The sequence below is a fragment of the Hyla sarda genome, chromosome 3, assembly GCF_029499605.1.
Source record: "Hyla sarda isolate aHylSar1 chromosome 3, aHylSar1.hap1, whole genome shotgun sequence".
Lineage (NCBI taxonomy): Eukaryota > Metazoa > Chordata > Amphibia > Anura > Hylidae > Hyla > Hyla sarda.
The window spans coordinates 98,017,078-98,035,875 of record NC_079191.1 but is presented as its reverse complement, the minus strand read 5'-3'; the positions used below and the strand labels follow the sequence as shown (position 1 = coordinate 98,035,875).

The window sequence follows — 18,798 nt, the reverse complement described above, 5'->3', positions numbered from 1 at the left end:
TCCAGGTCTTGGCTTTGTGGATTCCGACCCTGGCTAGTTCAGGGTTCACATTTCCCTTCCCTGAAAAGGCATCATGGTGAGTTTGGCTACTCTACTGCTCCGGCTGGTTCTTCCATCACATTTTTCTCCATGGCATGGGTATTGGTGGCCTTGATACCTATTTCTATTGCCTACTATAGGATGCCTGCTATTCATCATGCAGGCATTGTTCACACCCTTGCTTATGGGCAGGTTTCGTAGGTGGCCTACTTTTTCTCCTGTGGTCATTGCATTCCTTAGCTTCTGGGCGATCTTCTATATCCCTCCTATGGCGTGTCCAGCCATCTCATTGACCCCTTCCGTTTCCAGCCTCGGGGTGGCTTGGGGGACTGCCGGCTATGCGGATTTCAGCCATTCTGCTTCTCCCTTCTACAGGGAGTTTTGTTGGCATGGCACTGTTCCTGTTTTTGTTCTTTCAGCCGTCGTCCTCCAGGCTCCTTGTATTGGATGGTTTATTTTGTCGGTGGCAGAGCATTGGTACGTCAGTAGTACATTTCTCTCCCAAGGAGTTTAAACATGCATGGGATAAGCATAAGGCTATCCTTCATATAAGATAGGGCCAGGGACTATTCATACTATTCAGATTATTGGGCAGACTAGATGGGCCAAATGGTTCTTATCTGCCGACACATTCTATATTTCTATGTTTCTAGGTGCATTATCTTTCAGTTGCCAGAGTCCTGACCATACTTCTAGTTTTCCTAAATCCTTTTCCATTTGGCGTATCCCCCCAGGAACATCAACCCTGTTACATATCTTTGTGTCATCAGCAAAAAGACATACCTTACCATCGAAACCTTTTGCGATATCACTAATGAAGATATTAAACAATATTGGTAACAGTACAGAGGTACCCCACTGGTGACAAGACTTTGCTCTGAATATTCTCCATCTCCATAGCTCCTTATTCTCTTCTACATACCTTCCTTCCTTTGTTTTTAATTTAGTTATTCCTTTTTTTAATTTCCTTTTTTCATTTCTATATCTGAAGAATGTCTTATCCCCTTTTTTTCACAGACTGAGCTAATTTTTCTTCTGTCTGCGCTTTAGAAGTTCTTATAACTTGCTTGGCCTCTTCTGCTTAGTCTTGTAGATTTCCCTATCTTCATTGCTCTGGTTTGTTTTATAATTACTAAATGCTAGTTTAGTTTTTTATGATTTTGGCCACTTCTGCTGAGTACCACAGTGGTCTCTTCCTTTTTCTGCTTTTACTGACAAGTCTAATGCAATTTTCTGTTGCCTTCACTAATGTCTTTTAAGTAGTCCCATTTCTCCTGAACTCCATCTAATTTATTCCAGTATGATAGGGACTCATTTATGACTAATCTCATTTTTGAAAAGTCTGTTTTTCTAAAATCTAAAACTTTAGTTTTTGTGTGGTGTGACTCCTTCACTGTTCTTATATTAAACCACACTGATTGGTGATCACTAGATCCCAAGCTTTCGCTAACAATAACATCATATACCAAATCCCCATTTGTGAATACCAACATTCAAAATGGCCTCCCTCCGGGTTGGCTCCTCAACCACTTGTTGTAGACATAATCCCAGTAGGGAATTTAGAATATCTGTACTCCTGGCAGAACTAGTAAAGAGAAGCGGGCAGCACTACGGAGTGAAGGTTGGTGCTAGCTGGTTGACTCGGTCCCAAGTCCCAGGTAGATATGCAGAGAAGGCAGCAGCACTCACTGGATAAGGTGAATAATGTGTGGCTTTATTCACAAAACATCAATATAGTGACATTTCAGCCTTCTCACAAGGCCTTTGTCAAGCTCCTGGCAGAACTAGCTATTTTGGTTTTCCAGTTTATATCTGGAAGATTGAAGTCTCCCATAATGATAACTTCTCCTTTCATTGTCATTTTAGATATTTCTTCAACTAGTAGATCATCTATGGTACTTCTTTAACTTGGCCAGGTGGTCTATATATCACACCTACACGAGTTACTGCATGATTACCAAGCTGCAACGTAACCCAAACTGACTCAATGTTGGCCTCACTAACTTGTATTAGGTTAGATTTTATGCTATCTTTCACATATAGGGCCACTCCTCCTCCTTTCTTGCCTTCTCTGTCTCTTCTGTATAAAGAGTACCCTGGTATGGATATGTCCCAGTCATTCCTTTCATTAAACCATGTCTCAGTAACAGCCACTAAATCTACATTCTCAGATGCCATTATTGACCCAAGTTCATTGATTTTATTACCTAAACTGCAGGCATTTGTAGACAGGACTCTGAGCTTGTCATTTCTTAACCTCTGGGCTACTGACATGTTCTGGCATTGTTTTGGGGGACATTTGGACACATGGATTTTCACTCTTTTGCCCCCCCCCCCCCCCCTTCCTAGTTTAAATACTCCTTAGCAAAGTCTTGGAATTGTTCACTGAGTACATTTGTTCCTTTCAGAGAAAGATGCAAAGCATCTTTTTTGTAAAGTTCCTTTGTATTCCAAGTAGAGCTATCATGAGACAAAAAGCCAAATCCTTGCTCTTGACACCATTTACTAAGCCATAGGTTGAACTCCTTAATACACCTCTGCCTATCATTCTGAACGTTATGCACAGACAGAACTACAGAAAATGAAACAGTGGATGCTAAATCCTGTACATCATTACCAAGTGTGATAAAATATTCCTTCACCTCTGAAACTTCATTGCAAGGCAGGTCATTTGTCCCTAGATGGACAAGAAAATCCACTTCCCCTTCCTGCTTTGCTTGCTTAACAATATTAAGAATATGTATTCTATCTCTTCTAGCAGTAGCTCCTGGGAGACATCTCACAAAACCATTTTCCTTAAGCTCCACACTCCTGTTCATTCCAGGCACACTAACAGCATTACGATTTGGTTGTGGAGCCAGTGATACAACCATTTTTCCAAAGTGTCTCAGAAGCCATTTTTCAACCTGACCATGCCAAGCAGTATGTTGCTTATGCAGCTCTGAACTACCTGTGTGGCCCAAACTATACTCGATCCTGAATAAATCAAGCAGTTTTGAATATTTTGTTTCCATTTTGTTATTATTTTCATATCCTTAACATATGTATTGATCCTGTGATTTCCATAATTCCTTAATTTTCCCTTCTTGGTGTTGCAATTTCAATGTTTAGGAGTATAGGATGAAAATCTGCAAGTAAGCACTAACCTCTTTTGCATCTTCCTTGTGTCTGGCAGACCACACAAAGCCAAACGCTCCTTTACCAAGAGGGAACAAAGTCTCATATTCCTCTTCATATTGACCACCACAGGCACCAAGCATCTGGAGATCCTGGATTTCTGTGCAATGTCCAGCTTCAGCATTGCTGCGAATCAGCTACAATGAGAAAAGTTAAAATTTAGCAAAAATTTAACCTAAGGGGAATCTGTTAGCAAAACACACTTCAGGGATTGTCACAGAGTAAAAACAAAAAATGTGGTCTCAAATGGCTGGAGGTGCTCAACCCCAAATGCAGTTGTGCATTTATACTGGGGGAGCAGATCCTGCCCTTCTAGTCCGTTGCTAGGGGCGATCCCCAGCATAAAAATGCATACAATGGAAGATGCCTGCAGCGGACTACAAGTGCCACATCAGTGTTGAGGGATAGCCAATGTCACTGTATACATCTACCACAGTAGAGCACCTAAATTCCTGTATTGTATTGTTCTAATTTTTACACATCCACACCGTCTATCTGGTGTAGGATTCTATTGTGGCACTTGTAGTCTGCTGCAGGCATCCTCCATTGTATGCATTTTTATGCTGGGGATCGCCCCTAGCAACGGACTACAAGGGCAGGATCTGCTCCCCCAGTATAAATGCACAACCGCATTTGAGAAACTCCAGCCATTTGAGACCACGTTTTTTGTTGTTTAAATTTTATACTTGGAGGTGTGTAAACTCCATATGTAATGCGCCTTGAACATTTTCTAGGCAGCATTATGGTAGCACCTTTGAGGCCATGCACCTATATTAGCCAACTCTGGTGGGGCATGCAGTTTGCCTCCCTCCTCCCATTGTATGTGTGTTTAGCCACGCTGGAGGGTACCTAGGAGGACTCTGTGAGCCGACCTAACGCTACCGTAATTGCCCACTGGCCCCTGTTTTGCTTATCACGCACAGGTAGGTCCCGTGCCATTTGAGAAACCTTGGCGTTGGTGTGCGGGCTCTGGTATGTCCTTCATATAAGGATATACTGGCGAATGTCTCAATCTTAACATTAGTGTTGAGGGATAGCCAATGTCACTGTATACATCTACCACAGTAGTGCACCTAAATTCCTGTATTGTATTGTTCTAATTGTCACAGAGTAAGGATAAACTATATAGTCCCAGATAACCCCTTTAACCCCTTCCCGCTATGGGACGTAAGCATACATCCAAGCATCCGACACGTTCGCGCAATTGGACGTATGCATACGTCCTAGCAATCTCTGGCACTGCCGCGGGCAGCGCAGGAGATCGGCGACGGGACCCGGCTGTTAATCCCGGCGCAGCTGCCAGAGCTGCCTGTCCCGGCAGCATTAATCCCCTATATGCCGTGATCAATCCTGATCACGGCATCTATGGAGTTGACAGGGGGAGCGCTCTCCCCCTGTTCACCAATGGCGGCAGCGCGATACGATCGTGGGTCGCCATTGGTTGCTATGGCAGCCACAAGCTGGATCGCACAGGCTGAAGTGTGTGCAGCTCATCAGATCATACTGTGCTGCAGTACAAATGTATTGCAGCATAGTACAACCAGTAAAAAGTGTAAAAAAGTATGAAGTGTAAAAAAGAAAAAAAAAAAAACTGCAGGAAACCAGCAAACAAGTCAGCCTACTAAATATAAATAATTATATTTTATACACATAAATAAAAGAAGAAAAAAAAGTATATTAATGTCTAATCTAAAATATATTAAACTGATTATACATTATTAACATGAGTCCATTCTTGAATATTTTGTCTTTTAATAACAAAGGAAAAACACATTCATGTAGATGGTATACAGCTTGTCAAATTGTTACATAATAAAAAAAAATAACAAAAAAACAGACACTAAATAATCAGTTTAAGAGAGACTGCTGTCCATATTTTTTATGCTTGTTTATGTAAAATGTATACTTCTTTGCATCTAAATATACAAATCCAACGTGAAAATTACATACACTAATAACATGAAACCTCTAGTTGTGGATTGAGGAGACATCCGCATGCTACTCGCAGTATCAGACTCAGCCAAAGCATTATGTTAATCATTAGAAGTGTGCAGGATGCTCTACTGCGGTGATCACATTACAGAATATCTAAGCCACAGTAGTGATGTGATTGACAGATGCACGGATCCTTGTGGCCCTGGTGTTATTCTGTAGAAGGCTCTTGTATTTTAGTATTATCAAGTGTTGTCACTTACCTCTCCTAGACTGCGCTCAGACTGTTCCAGAAGAGATTGAGATGAACTAGCCAGACTGGAGAGCAGAAGGCGGGTTCTGGCAATAGCTTCTCTCTGTCCCTGCATCATGTCTTTACAAACCCAAACACTGAATAATGGCAAGCCAGCGGAGCACGCAGCGTGTACTTCAAACTGAATATCTGCAAATAGAAAGAAATTAAATTAAAATCAAATGTGTCTATTTTTTCATTACAATAGAAAGACATTGGAGGGAAATTTACTTAGACTGGCATTTCACACACTTGCCTTATGTAAAACCCTGCTGAAATCTATGGCAGCTGTGTGCTAATGTAGATTTCAGCTACAATTATACTAACTCCCTAAGGTAAATTGTAGTAAAACTGGCGCGTGTTGAAACCATGCCCATTTCTGGACACTGTGCTAAGTCCCGCTCACTTGGACAGGGAAGAATAAACTTCAAAAAGGTTGAAAATGTTAAAGCCTTCTGTTTTTAAAAGATCCATGACAGCTAGGACTGATCAGTCTTAAAACTAAAGGAAATCCAAATGACCTGCAGCCAATCTGTCAGCAGAAACAGGCTGTTTTACAAGCCCTCTGTAGACAGAATACAGGTTGAGGTATAAGAGGAGTTACCTTATTGCCTGATGCCTTTACTTTAATTACTGGAACGGTACTGGCAGAAGTAAGTACTATGTAATTAATTAAAGGAGAACGCCAGAATATAAAAATTGTCCTCCATACTGCCGGCAGAAAGAAAATAAAGATGTACATACCTTCCTTCGCTCCCCCGTGCCTCTGGTAACCAGCACTGGCCTCCGTCGCGATCCTCTTCCTGGTTGCCGGTGGTCGGAGAGTCATACTGCACTCAGCCAATCACCGACCGCAGCGAAGTCCCGACTCGGCCGGCAATAGGCTGAGCGGCAGTCTGAGAACGCTTCAAGACACACAATTCTTCACTGCACCGGCACCTGCTGCCGGGCCCAAAAACGTCACACTGCTGCTCAGTCTATCGCTGGCCGAGTCAGGACTTCGCTGCAGCCAGTGATTGGCTGAGTGCAGAATGACTCGCTGACCACCGGCAACCAGGAAGAGGACCGTGGCGGAGAACGGAGCCGATTACCGGAGGCCCGGGGGAGCGAAGGAAGGTATGTAAATCTTTATTTTCTTTTTCTGACGGCAGTATGGGGGACAATTTTTATATTCTGGAGTTCTCCTTTAAGTGCTGATGCATAGCAAATGGGAGATGCAGCAGGGAAATGTATCATTACATGGTAACCGATCAAATAATTCACCAACAAGGTAATGCATGAATAGACCATCAGAGCAGGTGCCGCTCTTACATGGCAGCTCTTTGTTTTGACTCAGAGGGAAAGATTCAGAGAGGGGAATGCCTTCTATGACATTCATATACCCTTATAGGGTATATGGACAGGACTTATACTATTGCAAAAGGCACAAGTCACACACTATCCCATTATTACCATCCATGTGTCTGTTTGGTGTTTATTGATTTGTAAGTGTCTTGTGATCTCAGCAGCAGCATGTCCCATCGTGGCATCTGTTTGTAGGGAGCAGTGGATGAAGCAGGATTTGTAAAATACGTCATTCAAGCATAGATGTGAGGAAGCCCTAAGATTGCAAGTCACTTGTCTACTAAGGAAATGCTAAGTAGACACTTCTAGAATAAGGAGGAGGTCACACAAACCAGTGGAAAGGCGTAGGGCGAGTGGATTTGTGGTGTATGAGATATGTATATTGCATTGATACAGACCAGTTTACACTGTATCCTATAATAATTTTTAGCAGTTGTTGTAGGGCAGTGATCTTCAACCTGTGTACCTCCAGATGTTGCAAAACTACAACTCCCAGCATGCCCGGACAGCCGTTGACTGTCCGGGCATGCTGGGAGTTGTAGTTTTGCAACATCTGGAGGTCTGCAGGTTGAAGACTACTGGTGTAAGGCATTGTCCTTTGTGAACCGGAATCCTTGAATTAGGCCTCCGCCAATACATGACAAGAATTATTGTGGGGTTTCCTTTTATGTACTATTAAAAAGTTATGTTATCCCCCACCCACACCTTTAGTTTACCTACAAAATTATTATTTTTTTTAATATATGCTGAGTAAGATATGTGGAGAAGGTATTGCTAACCTCTTTATAGCAGTAACAGCAGTTTTTTAGGCTAAAACTGCTGACAGGTCCCCTTAAAGGGGTACTCCGGCGCTTAGACATCTTATCCCCTATACAAAGGATAGGGGATAAGATGCCTGATCGTGGGGGTCCTGCCGCTGGGGACCCCCGTGATCTTGCACGCCGCACCCCGTTAAAATCAGTCCCCGGAGCGCGTTTGCGCCGGGTCTGATTACTGATGATCACGGGGCCGGAGCGTTGTGATGTCAAGGCTCCGGCCCCCTCAATGCAAGCCTATGGGAAGGGGTGTGACATTGAGGGGGGGGGGGGGGCGGAGCGTGACGTCACACATGGCGGAGCCTTGACGTCACAATGCTCCGGCCCCGTGATCGGCAGTAATTAGATCCGGAGCGAACACGCTCCGGGGACTGATTTTAATGGGGTGCGGCGTGCACGAAAACAGGGGTCCCCAGCGGCGGGACCCCAGGGATCAGATATCTTATCCCCTATCCTTTGGATAGGAGATAAGAGGTCTAAGCGCCGGAGAACCCCTTTAAAGCCAAAAGACGACACATAAATATACTAGTAAAAAACTTTCTTACAAAGTCTGGAGCCATCTCGGTGATAGCAGCTTCCAGTGAAAATTCCTTCCCTAATTTCAGAGCTGATGTATTGAGTTGGAAGATATAGAGCATGGGACTTGTTGGTGTATGGAGGAACCATCAATGACTGGGTGAAGCCATCTTTAACAGGAGTAGATGTTGCATGGGAAATCTCCTTCCTTGAAATCTGCACATCCTCAACCTGGCCTGAGGCTTGTTCTGGTGACATGTTGGGTAAGCCATATAGATCTTGCTCTGTGTACGAGTTCCTAGAAGGATGTGCTCTGAAGACAGGGTGGTTGGCAGGTTGATGATCAGGTTCAACCATTGTGGAAGGGACTTCATCACCAGCACATGCTTCATTACGTTCAGGATACAGTTCTCTGGCTAGAGGTGAGGAATTATGCGTTGGTGAGTTTGTATTCGGAAGGGGCAAAGGTTGTGATTTACCTGTGATTGGACTACTGTGACATAATGGAGGAGGACTTGAGATTACAAGTGATCTATCAAGACAGGTTGCACACTGTTCTGTGCTATTGCAGCTACAAGATGGAGTATTGCTATTGCTGTCTTTGTCGGTGTGGGCACTGACAGTGGGATCAGAGCATTTAGAAGGAGAGACTGCTGGGAACACTGGAGAAGCAGGTAATGGAGCTACCTGTACTGTAACTGGAGTCGTATTATCCATAGGAAGAGGCTGTGTTTTCTTTACATTTGAGGCACAGGGAGAAGACAAAGGAGAATTATTGACACAAGGTGGATTCTGTTTTCTGTTTCCTGTTAAGTTCATACTCTGTAGACAGTGGGTGAGAGGTGCCAAGTCCAGCTCCATACCCAGGCTTGGAAGGAGGTCAGGTAGGTTGCATTTTTCTTTCACCAGACCTCCCTGCTGTGGTTCATCCTGTGTAGGTGTCCCAGGTGAGAAGCAACATGCAGGCAAGTTCAGTGTACAATGGTCTCCATGAACAGATTTATGGTGGCCATTAAGTGTCCTAAGCAGGCAAAGAAAGTGGAGTCATAATGATGTCTACTACCGAATGTCATGTTTTACAGTCACCCACAAAGTTACAGATTTGACCCTTATTTTAATACACTTAAAGCGTACCCGTCAAATCCAACAAAAAAACTTTTTTTAAAATATATTACTCAGTACCTAATCCTGACCATGTACATCTAATTTTTATGTGTCTAGCACCTTTATTTATTACACTTTTAATTTAGCTCACTAGTCTGAATTCCTCTCAAAGGGAGGGGGTGTGGCCTCACTGTGCAGGTCTCCGCCCCCTCCCTCAGTATGCTGTCTGCTCACATCTCTCCTAGCATTAGCAAAACTACAACTCCCAGCTTGTCCTCACTGACAGTAGCGGGACACAAGATGACAGTGGGAGGATTTTTCCTAGAGCTGTGAGCCCTGCGCTCACAGCTGTCAATCAAGGAAGTGTGTCCATGACATAGGTGATGATGCATGGACACAGCAGGACTAGTAGGTGTCCAGGCAGGCAGGGGGGCAGTTGTTTGACTGGCTTTTTCAGTATGAAATACTGAACATTTTCTAATGAAAGCAATTGCAAAACCTATTGGTTATACATGCTTTACAACATATCAAAAGTTTTTGTATCTAACAGTGCCCATTTAAAACTTTTTGTTGTTGAAATTTCACATAACCCCCCTGTAGTGCCCTTTAGCAAATAAACTGTATATTGACAAACTTTAAATTAATCAGGATAAATGGAGAGATTTATCAAAACGTGCAAAGGAAAAGTTAAACAGCTGTCCATAGCAACCAATCAGTTTGCTTCTTTAATTCTTAAAAAGGCCTCTGAAAAATAAAAGAAGCGATCTCTTTGCTAAGGGAAACTAGTCAACTTTTCCTCTGCACAAGCTTTGCTAAATCCCCTTCCCCCCCCCCCCCCCCCCCAAAACTTTGAATTTCGGCATAAAAAAGCAAATCTCTCAGGCAAAGAAGACCGGATCTATCCAAACCTTAGCTACCAAGCCAATTAACTGGATTACGGGATATTCCATAAAAGTAGTGAAGATCTGGCTACAGAGATCCCCACAGATCTTAAGATAAGGGTTTCTGGTCTTTATTCCCAGCAGGGAAGTGTTAAGGTATGTTCACACATATGCAGATTTGATGCACAGGATTTGATGCACAGAATTTTCTGCTGCAGATTTCAATGTAATCTTAATGACTGAACACAGCTTCTAATCTGCAGTTACAAATCCTGCGCAGGATCCTGTAGGTGTGAACGTACCCTTAAGGTAGCCATACACATGATTAGGGGCCATGTGCTGCCAAACTTATCTCTCCAAGAACTAAAGGATTGGGCAGTTGAAACTCAACTTCCCTGATCAAACCGTCCCCCAACATCATCATCATCATCTACTCTTAACAGTCTAGATACAGGCTTTTAAGGTGAGTGACTGTGCACCTGTATCCAAGGGTATGCTCACATGATGCAGAATAACTGTGTATCATTTGCAGAAAATCTGTATCCTGTGAACACACTCTAAATGTCAAAGTAAACAAATAAATGAAATTAACAAGGGAGAATTCATTTGTGGTGCCCAATTTGTGTGTTCCATATATTAAACCACAAAAAAAGATAAGTGTGGATACCTTGCAGATAAGGGAGAAGACGGGCTCAGTACTATAGAACAAGTAGGATGTTGGTATCCTTCTCCAGCCGCCAGAAGATCCTCAGACTTACATTTCTGTACAGACTTCTCTACAAGTCAAAGCACAAAACAGTAATGATTATTTAATGTTATGGCAAGTAAAAAAATAAAATAAAAAATAGAATTCAATATTCATAGAAATATATAAGAAAATCTGGTAATATGGTCATGTGTGGCTTAGCAGAGAAAAACTGGAGAAGTAATAATTTTATGCCAGGCATATAAGATGACACACATATATAAGTCAGCTTTCTTACCAGCAGCACCATTGCAAATGACGTCACAAGATTTGCTTCTAAGTTGTGCCTCTTCTGGTGGGGACAGGAGAGAAGCCTCCTCTTCAGCACTTCTCATGTAATGGTAAAATCCAGGAATCAGAAAGGTAACATTCTAAGAAAAAGGACACAATAATCCTTTACCAAAAAGCACAAATTAAGAAATGCAGATACCTTCAGTGACTACCACCACAAAGCTGTCTCTGCTTTTCCACACAAACGCAGGTAAAGCCTACAAACAAAGCTGGAAATATACTTTGGTTTGTGGATCTGCAATCTTATGAAAAAATTACAAAGAATGTTTATTCCATGTTTTGTCTAAAAGGTATTCATATCCATTGGCTGAATGATCGGTTGGCTGACCACTATCTTACACAAACCTGCTATACCCCTTATGCACATATGAAGGCTCAGCTGGTTCATGTGGCCTGAATGGAAAGTTGGGGGAAAATACTGCTGCCAGACTCCTCTGGTGGATACTTCTCTTCCCAGAAACAAAATTATTGGGTCCAGATACATCAGACTGTTAAAGCTGTCAGCACTTTGTAGGCAGCAGATAGGTACATGTAAAAAAGTATAGGTCCCAGCACACACTATACTTATAGAAACATTGTTCATTAAAGGGATATTTTGGGGTTAACTAACTTTTAACTATCTTGCCCACTATGAATAATTATGCTAGTTTTACATTTACTTGCTATACCGCTCTGTCGTGGATCATCTTCTTTTACTTCATTATATCGTCCCCCCAGGTTTAGCATTTCCTTCCAGGTCCTGATGACGTTCGTCTCACAATCTTTTGCGGCTCAAGGCAGCAGCTGATATCAGGGGGCTTGGCTATTTCTTGTATTTCCTCACAAGCCAGCCCCCTGATGACCTTTGCGGTCCATCTGTACATCCTGACGTGCCGGTGGTCCCTGTGCAGATTGCCGAGATCACGGGACGCCAGCATGTCTGGGCGACGTACAGATGGACCGCAAATGTCATCAGGGGGCTGGCTTGTGAGGAAATATAAGAAAAGGAGATTTGATTTTTTTATACTCACCGTAAAATCTCTTTTTCGTAGCCTTCATTGGGGGACACCTATGCCGATGGGTATATGCTCTTGCCACTAGGAGGCGCTGACACTAGAAAAAAAAAAAAAAGTCAGCTCCTCCCTGGCAGGATATACCCGCCCCAGTTGTCATAAAGCAGTAGGAGAAGCCAACAAAGAAATACGTCTGAAGGACCCTAGAAAAGAATCCCGGATAAAAACCCAATAACTGGAAAAGATTATCCGGACAAAAAAGAAGAAATGGGTGGGTGCGGTGTCCCCCAATGAAGGCTACGAGAAAGAGATTTTACAGTGAATACAAAAAATCTCCTCTTCTCGGTCGCTCGTCATTGGGGGACACCTATACTGATGGGACATACCAAAGCAGTCCCCTAGGGAGGGAAAAACAACCAACAGCAAAAGGGGAATCAGTTCAGAGACCGAACCCACTCGACAGTAAGGCTTGCGGATGAGATCCCTGGCAGAGACAACAGAGGCCCAAAAACTGAGCTCCTGGGAGAACCCCCATCCATGGGAAAGGACGAGGAAGCCAAGGGACCGTCCTATGTAGAGACTCCAAATCTATGGTCCAGAAAGAGAGAGAAGAAGAAAAGGTCGACTAGGAAGCCAGATGGGACGGAACGGGAGGAGGTAAGAAACAACTGCAAGGAACACAGAACCAGACAGAGGGCTAGCCCAGCTGGAAACATAAATGGAAAAGGGAACAAACAAGAGAACCCCTGGCAGAAAAAAAAAAAAACACGAGGGAGAACAGCGTACGCTTGAGCAGATGGAGAGTACGCAAGTTGGAGACCAGAAAAAACACTTTAAAAAAGTAAGAAGGATGGAGACTGGCTGCAGAGAGTCCTGGTGCAGAAAATCAAAGACCAGAAAAGCTGCAGAACAAAAACCACCATCCCAGGGGCCCGCCGCGAGCACCTGGGAGGCGAAATAAGCGAAATAGAGTAATACGGAAGACCGAAACGCCTACCGCCCTGGGAGTATATTGACCCACGAAGGAGGAGACAGAAGGAATAAGGACAAAAAGGGAGCAGAATGCCCTGGAAAAGGGGCATCCCGGAATACCGGAGTGTCCGACATGGGAAACGGAGGTACCTGGGTCACCTGGAAGATGTACACCTGTAAAGTAAGTAAAGCCAACGTCCGCAAAATGCTCCGGGTGACAAACTTCTACGTCTAGACAAGAAGAAGAAGTGCGGTACAGGAAGACCGCCCCACAAACGCCAACGCAGAGAAGTCGGGGCTGGAGAGCTAACGAGACCACAACCATCACTAAGGCCCACAGAACCAGAAGGGCTGACCTAGAAAAGAAGACACACCACAACATACTAGAATAGTTTCCAAGACACGGAGACTAACCAGACATGTACCCCAGCGGTCTGAGCGGACCGAAGAAACATCCCGTCATGACGGAAACGGAGGGGGAAACACAAAAGGGAAGGTTACTCCAGAAGACCGTAGTGTCAGTGTAGCAAGAAAGGAGGAACAAACCCCTCCAGGGAGATTGCACCGAGGGAGGAGAGTAATGGCAGGACCCAAACAACAGACCGTGGCTAGATTGGCTGTCACCGAGCCATACATGAGTGCATAAACTCCTCCAAGTGCCAAGTCTGTATGGGCAGCAGTAGATAACCAAGAAACAGGAAGAGAGCCAGGCTGCAAAAGTACGCAGCTCAGCCGATTGCTCTCAGTAAAAAACAAGGGCCCAGCCAGGTACCCCACTTATATAGAGGAGGGGAAAACAAGGGGTGGTCGCTATGAAACCCAGGCCCACACCATGCCAAGCTCCCTTATCCCCGTACCCCCTGTGGAAGGGGGATGATCAAAATGCGCCAGGCACTATAGGAGCAATGAAATACCACCCGAAGGTAAGGGGGCAAAAAGGACTGGGTGGACGTAGTCCCAAGGAACCCTGCAACAACATATCAAGGAATGGAGGAGCTAATTTGAGTTCTGACTACGAATGGAAGGAAGAAGCACACTCCCAAAGCGTTGAGAGGAACACTTCAACATGGTGCAACCCTGGACCAGAAGGGTGTCAACTGAGCCATTCTGGTCATTTTCTAAGGCAACAGAGCCGGCGTCTGAACCACCCTGCACAGGAACCCTGGACAGATACCTGGTGGCATGGGGGGGGGGGGGGGACCAACTGTGTCGCCCCATCATGCCCCATGCCAGAGCAGAGGAGTTCGACCGCCTAAACCTGTGGAAACAAAAATCACAGGAAGGCCCGAGGCACACCCCACAGAAAACAAGGGAAGGTAGACTCTACATGTGCAGAGTGGCCTAGCATAAGTAGGGACACAGACGTGGTTACCACACGATAGTAGAGGGGTACCAAGACTGCAGACGCGAAAGAAACTGCAGACATTCAAAAGTCTGGCAGCATAGTGTCATAACCATGCCCCTAGCAGACCAATGTTGCACCCTTAGAAAGGAGAACAGGGAGTGCTGCTCTTTCTGTGAAAGTCCATGGAACCTGCAGGAAACACCCACACCCCAGCTTCAAATGCTGCCACACACCAGGACTGCTGTCGCAGATGCAAGGGATGAAGGATGTATGTGGAGCAGGAAACATGCAGACACAGTCTGACCGGCAAGTATAAAAGATCCAATGAGACCACCGAGACTGAAACTTCACCTGGAAAATGAGTCACCGGACTGTAAACTGCTGGAGCGTCAAGAATGGGGAAGGTGACTTGGCAGAGTAGAAAACCATGCAGACAGTCTGGCTATCTGGCATAGGGACAATGGCCGCACCGGGTGCTGTAGCCAGAATCACACACAGAAAGTGGGTTACCAGCCTTCAGCCTAGAGAGCGGCAGGCATGTAGGGAGGAACCTGGTAAAGGAGGGAACCCCGCAAACCAATATGTGGTGTATTGTATACAGTCCATGGAGCAACATGGATTCACTCATAACTACACAGTGGCAGTGGATAATGTGAACTACCGTCCACGGTGTGGGAAGTGTATGGTAGTGGACTCGACGCAGTAGTAGACCATGCAGACAACCGTCAGGCTGACTGGTAAAGAATTCCTAAATGCTCAGGGATACTCCATCAAACCCCCTTACAGAAAGTGGGGTATTGGAGTACAACCGAACTAACGAGCGAACTGGTGGTGTAAGAGACCCAGCAGACGAATGTCTGGCTGACTGTCATCCGTCCAGAGTACCTGCAGGGACCCTCATCCAGAGTCCTTATACCAGCAGAGACGTACGGGAGACCTGACCAAGCTCGCTGCAGCCCAGAGATTTGAGACCAACAGCGATGGAGACCGTGCAAACCGTGGCTGAACAAGTACACTTCCAGTCGCTGGATAGAAGGGGACAGCCAGATAGACGATCACTGTACCTCACTGCAGCATGTGGGAGGGAGGGAAGGCCTAGGAGCTATAGATAGTATCCCTGCCACCTTGGGAGATCGGGGGAGGCTAAGGAGCCATGGAATGCATCCCTGCACCCCGTATAAGGTGCATAGGACATGCTGGGACACGTTTCCTACACCTCGCACAGCAGTGCAGTACTTGAACTCCAGCCTCAGATACATCAGCTGAGTGATGAGTGACAGGCAGCTGAGGAGACCACGCAGACCACTGTCTGGCTTACTGACACCATGCACAGCAGTGGGGTACCGGAACTCCAGCCGCAGATACATCAGCTGTGTGATGAATGGCAGGCGGTGGAGGAAACCACACAGACCACTGTCTGGCTTACTGGTATGGGTCCATAGTAGACAACGGGTCACTCTGTTGGAAACCTTGCATCAGCAGTGGGGTACCGGAGTGGCAGCCGCGGATGCGGCAGCTGAGATGAGTGACAGGCCAGACTACTGTCCGCCATATCAACATCAGGACCAATTCATGCCCACACAGGGACATTTCCACAGAGACCTCGCACTAGCTGGGAGGATCCAGAGCCCTAGCTGCGGATGTGGCAGCCTGTAGAGGAGGGGATCATATTGTAGTACACGTCATGTCCTTAGAGTCCGCCAGCATTGCAAAAAAAAAAAAAAAGTCTTGCAAGGGCACCCGACCAGTGTCTTGCCTTGGTAGGGAGGGACTAAAATACGGCCGTGGGCACGACGGGCATGACATGGCATGGCACTCAGTGGTAGACATTGAATATATCCCTGACAGTTTCCAAGTGATCGAGAAATACTTGGCAGTAACCCGCCACGTCGGTGCGCATATGTTGAGTGAGAACCCTGCAGAAAATAGATATGCCAGGGGCATACCTGAACTCACAATGTAAATAGTCTAAAGCAGGTCACCGTACAGGGTGACTGAAGGAATAAAGCGGCCCCCGATTCTGTCCCTAAAAAAGGGACCCTGCAGATATTAAACAGAGAGGTGTCAGGCCAAGGCAGTAATAGCGCTTGGTTGCCAAAAGGGGAAGCTCAAGAAGCAATGAAAAATCCAGGGCGCAATACAATTGATGGCCACAAGAGGGCGCCAAACACCACCAAATTATAATAATTTTTTTTTTTACTTTTACAGACAGCGCAGCCCACCGAGAAGGAGGGCGAGCTAGAAGAACACCGTCCCAGAAGCCAGCCTCGGACTTGGAGAAGCACGGGGGGGGGGGGGGGGGGGGGGCTGGTGGCTTGAAGACTTGTGGTAAGATGCGGCACCCCACCTGAAGGGGGCTGGGAAGCTAGCTGAAACTCAGCCACGTGGGACCGGAGACCTGCTGTTCCCGGTCAGTCTATGTCAATGCGGCCAGGACATTGCGCCTGGCCGCAGCAGATAGGAGTAAGCGGGCTGGTGCGCCCGCATTGAAAAGGCAGAGAGCCGCGTGGGACCGGAGACCCGCTGCCTGCAGCTGTAGGTCTCCAGTCAGCCTAAGAAATAACACGGCGAGGACACTGTGCCTGGCCGCACAAGGTGGTAAGCGGCAGCCACGCAGGACTGGAGAACGGCTGCCCCAGAGACTGAAACTGGGGAAGCAGCATAGAGTCTTCGGCCAGTAGTGAAGATAACGTGGCCAAGGCTCTGTGCCTGGCTGCAATACATGTGGGTTAGAAATGCGTGGCCCGAAGAGGGGGGAGGGAAGGTTCACTGGACTATCCCCTCCAGAATAACGCCAGAGGCCATAAGGGGTACACCCCAGCACAGCCACGTGTAATGGAGGCTGAGGAGCCGGGCACATGGATGAGCAAGGGGACCCGTGGATGAGCAAGAGGGAGGGAGGGGTTGTAGTACACGCTGACCCACGGCTCCATCTTCTTATACTGACTCTGAAGTCTTCAACCAGCTTATGGCCACGCTGCATCATACCAGGCTAAGATAGCAGGGCAAGCAGGGGCAAGTGGGGGACCTGGACCCAGGGTACAACCTCCAGGCGCTGGCTGTTGGCGATAAGGGGTTGACGGCCCATACTGTTATGTTCCGTGCCCCTTTGTTGCATATGGGGGAACAGGTAGCACCATGCTCCTGAATCCCCACCTGAAAAAGGAAAACAAAAAGGGGATAAGAACCTAACTAAACATCCCTTACTAGAAAATTATAAAAAAGACCAGGTCTAGAGAGCTCCCAGACCTGTGTCTTGCCTCCTACTGACACTAGATAAAACTGATTACCTCACTTTCAGTGGGCTGGTATATCCTGCCAGGGAGGAGCCGACTTTTTTCCTAGTGTCAGTGCCTAGTGGCAATACCCATAAGTATAGGTGTCCCCAATGAAGAGCGACCAAGAAATAGCCAAGCCCCTGTATACCAGCTGCCACCTCGAGCCGCAAAGGATTGAGAGACGAACGTCATCAGGACCTGAAGGGAAACGCTAGACCTGGGGGGACCATATAATGAAGAAAAAGAAGATGATCTACGGCAGGGCAGTATAGCAAGTAAATGTAAAACTAGCATAATTATTCATAATGGGCAGGATAGTTAAAAGTTAGTTAACCCCAGAATACCCCTTTAAAGTCTTATAGCTGACAGCTGCGGAAGGTAAGGTGTTTACCAAAACCCGTCCAGTATACCCCTTGAAACTTTAATAAACAACGTTTCTAGCAGAACTTGGTCACTGCTTAGACCTTGATTTTTCTACAAGTATATACTTTCCAAACCATTCAATAGTTCAGCTGACGGGCACTTTTTCAGCAGAACCTCACAGGAAGAATCCACAATTCACACAGGGCTCAGGACAGACATGCTAATACCTAGATAGTAGCACTAAACTTGTTGGCTGCGTTCAGCCCCTTTACAATTCCTACCTTTCCCAGGAGCTGTGTCCTGTCATATCCAAAAAGGGATCGTGAAAATGTTCCATTGATTCCCTGGATGTTTCCATCGGGAGAAATAGTAATCAGACCGCTGATAGAAGAGAGGACGCTGAGGCTGGCATAGTATTCTTCCACTGGAGACACTTCATCAGGAAAATCATTTATTAAAGTCAGACTCAGAGGAAAAGTGGCTCCATTACGTGTCACTCCGACTACACGTTGTTGCTGAATGCTCTGAAACAATACAACACTCCCTGTCATACATATAGATTAGCATGTTTTACCTATTTAACAAAATCATCAGTAAAACTGGAGGATGAGTGTTCTGCTGTATTGTGAGGACTCATAAATACTTTAGAATTAGGGTTTAACAGATTAGATATTTACCAGTAGACTATAATCTCAACACCTACCACTGTGGA

General features: G+C 45.7%; 1 protein-coding gene across 5 annotated transcripts in view; it reads right to left on the bottom strand.

Annotated features, from left to right (window-relative positions):
- The window catches only part of PASK (PAS domain containing serine/threonine kinase), a 50,761-nt gene that overhangs the window by 14,647 nt on the left and 17,316 nt on the right, over positions 1 to 18,798 (bottom strand). For all 5 annotated transcript variants that reach the window (XM_056564737.1, XM_056564739.1, XM_056564740.1 and 2 more), the window contains 6 exons: positions 18,368 to 18,610; positions 11,084 to 11,216; positions 10,768 to 10,876; positions 8,145 to 9,136; positions 5,412 to 5,590; positions 3,186 to 3,353 (listed from right to left, as the gene is read on the bottom strand). In XM_056564737.1, coding sequence (XP_056420712.1) covers positions 3,186 to 3,353; positions 5,412 to 5,590; positions 8,145 to 9,136; positions 10,768 to 10,876; positions 11,084 to 11,216; positions 18,368 to 18,610 — 1,824 coding nt within the window. The remainder of the gene's footprint in view (positions 1 to 3,185; positions 3,354 to 5,411; positions 5,591 to 8,144; positions 9,137 to 10,767; positions 10,877 to 11,083; positions 11,217 to 18,367; positions 18,611 to 18,798) is intronic.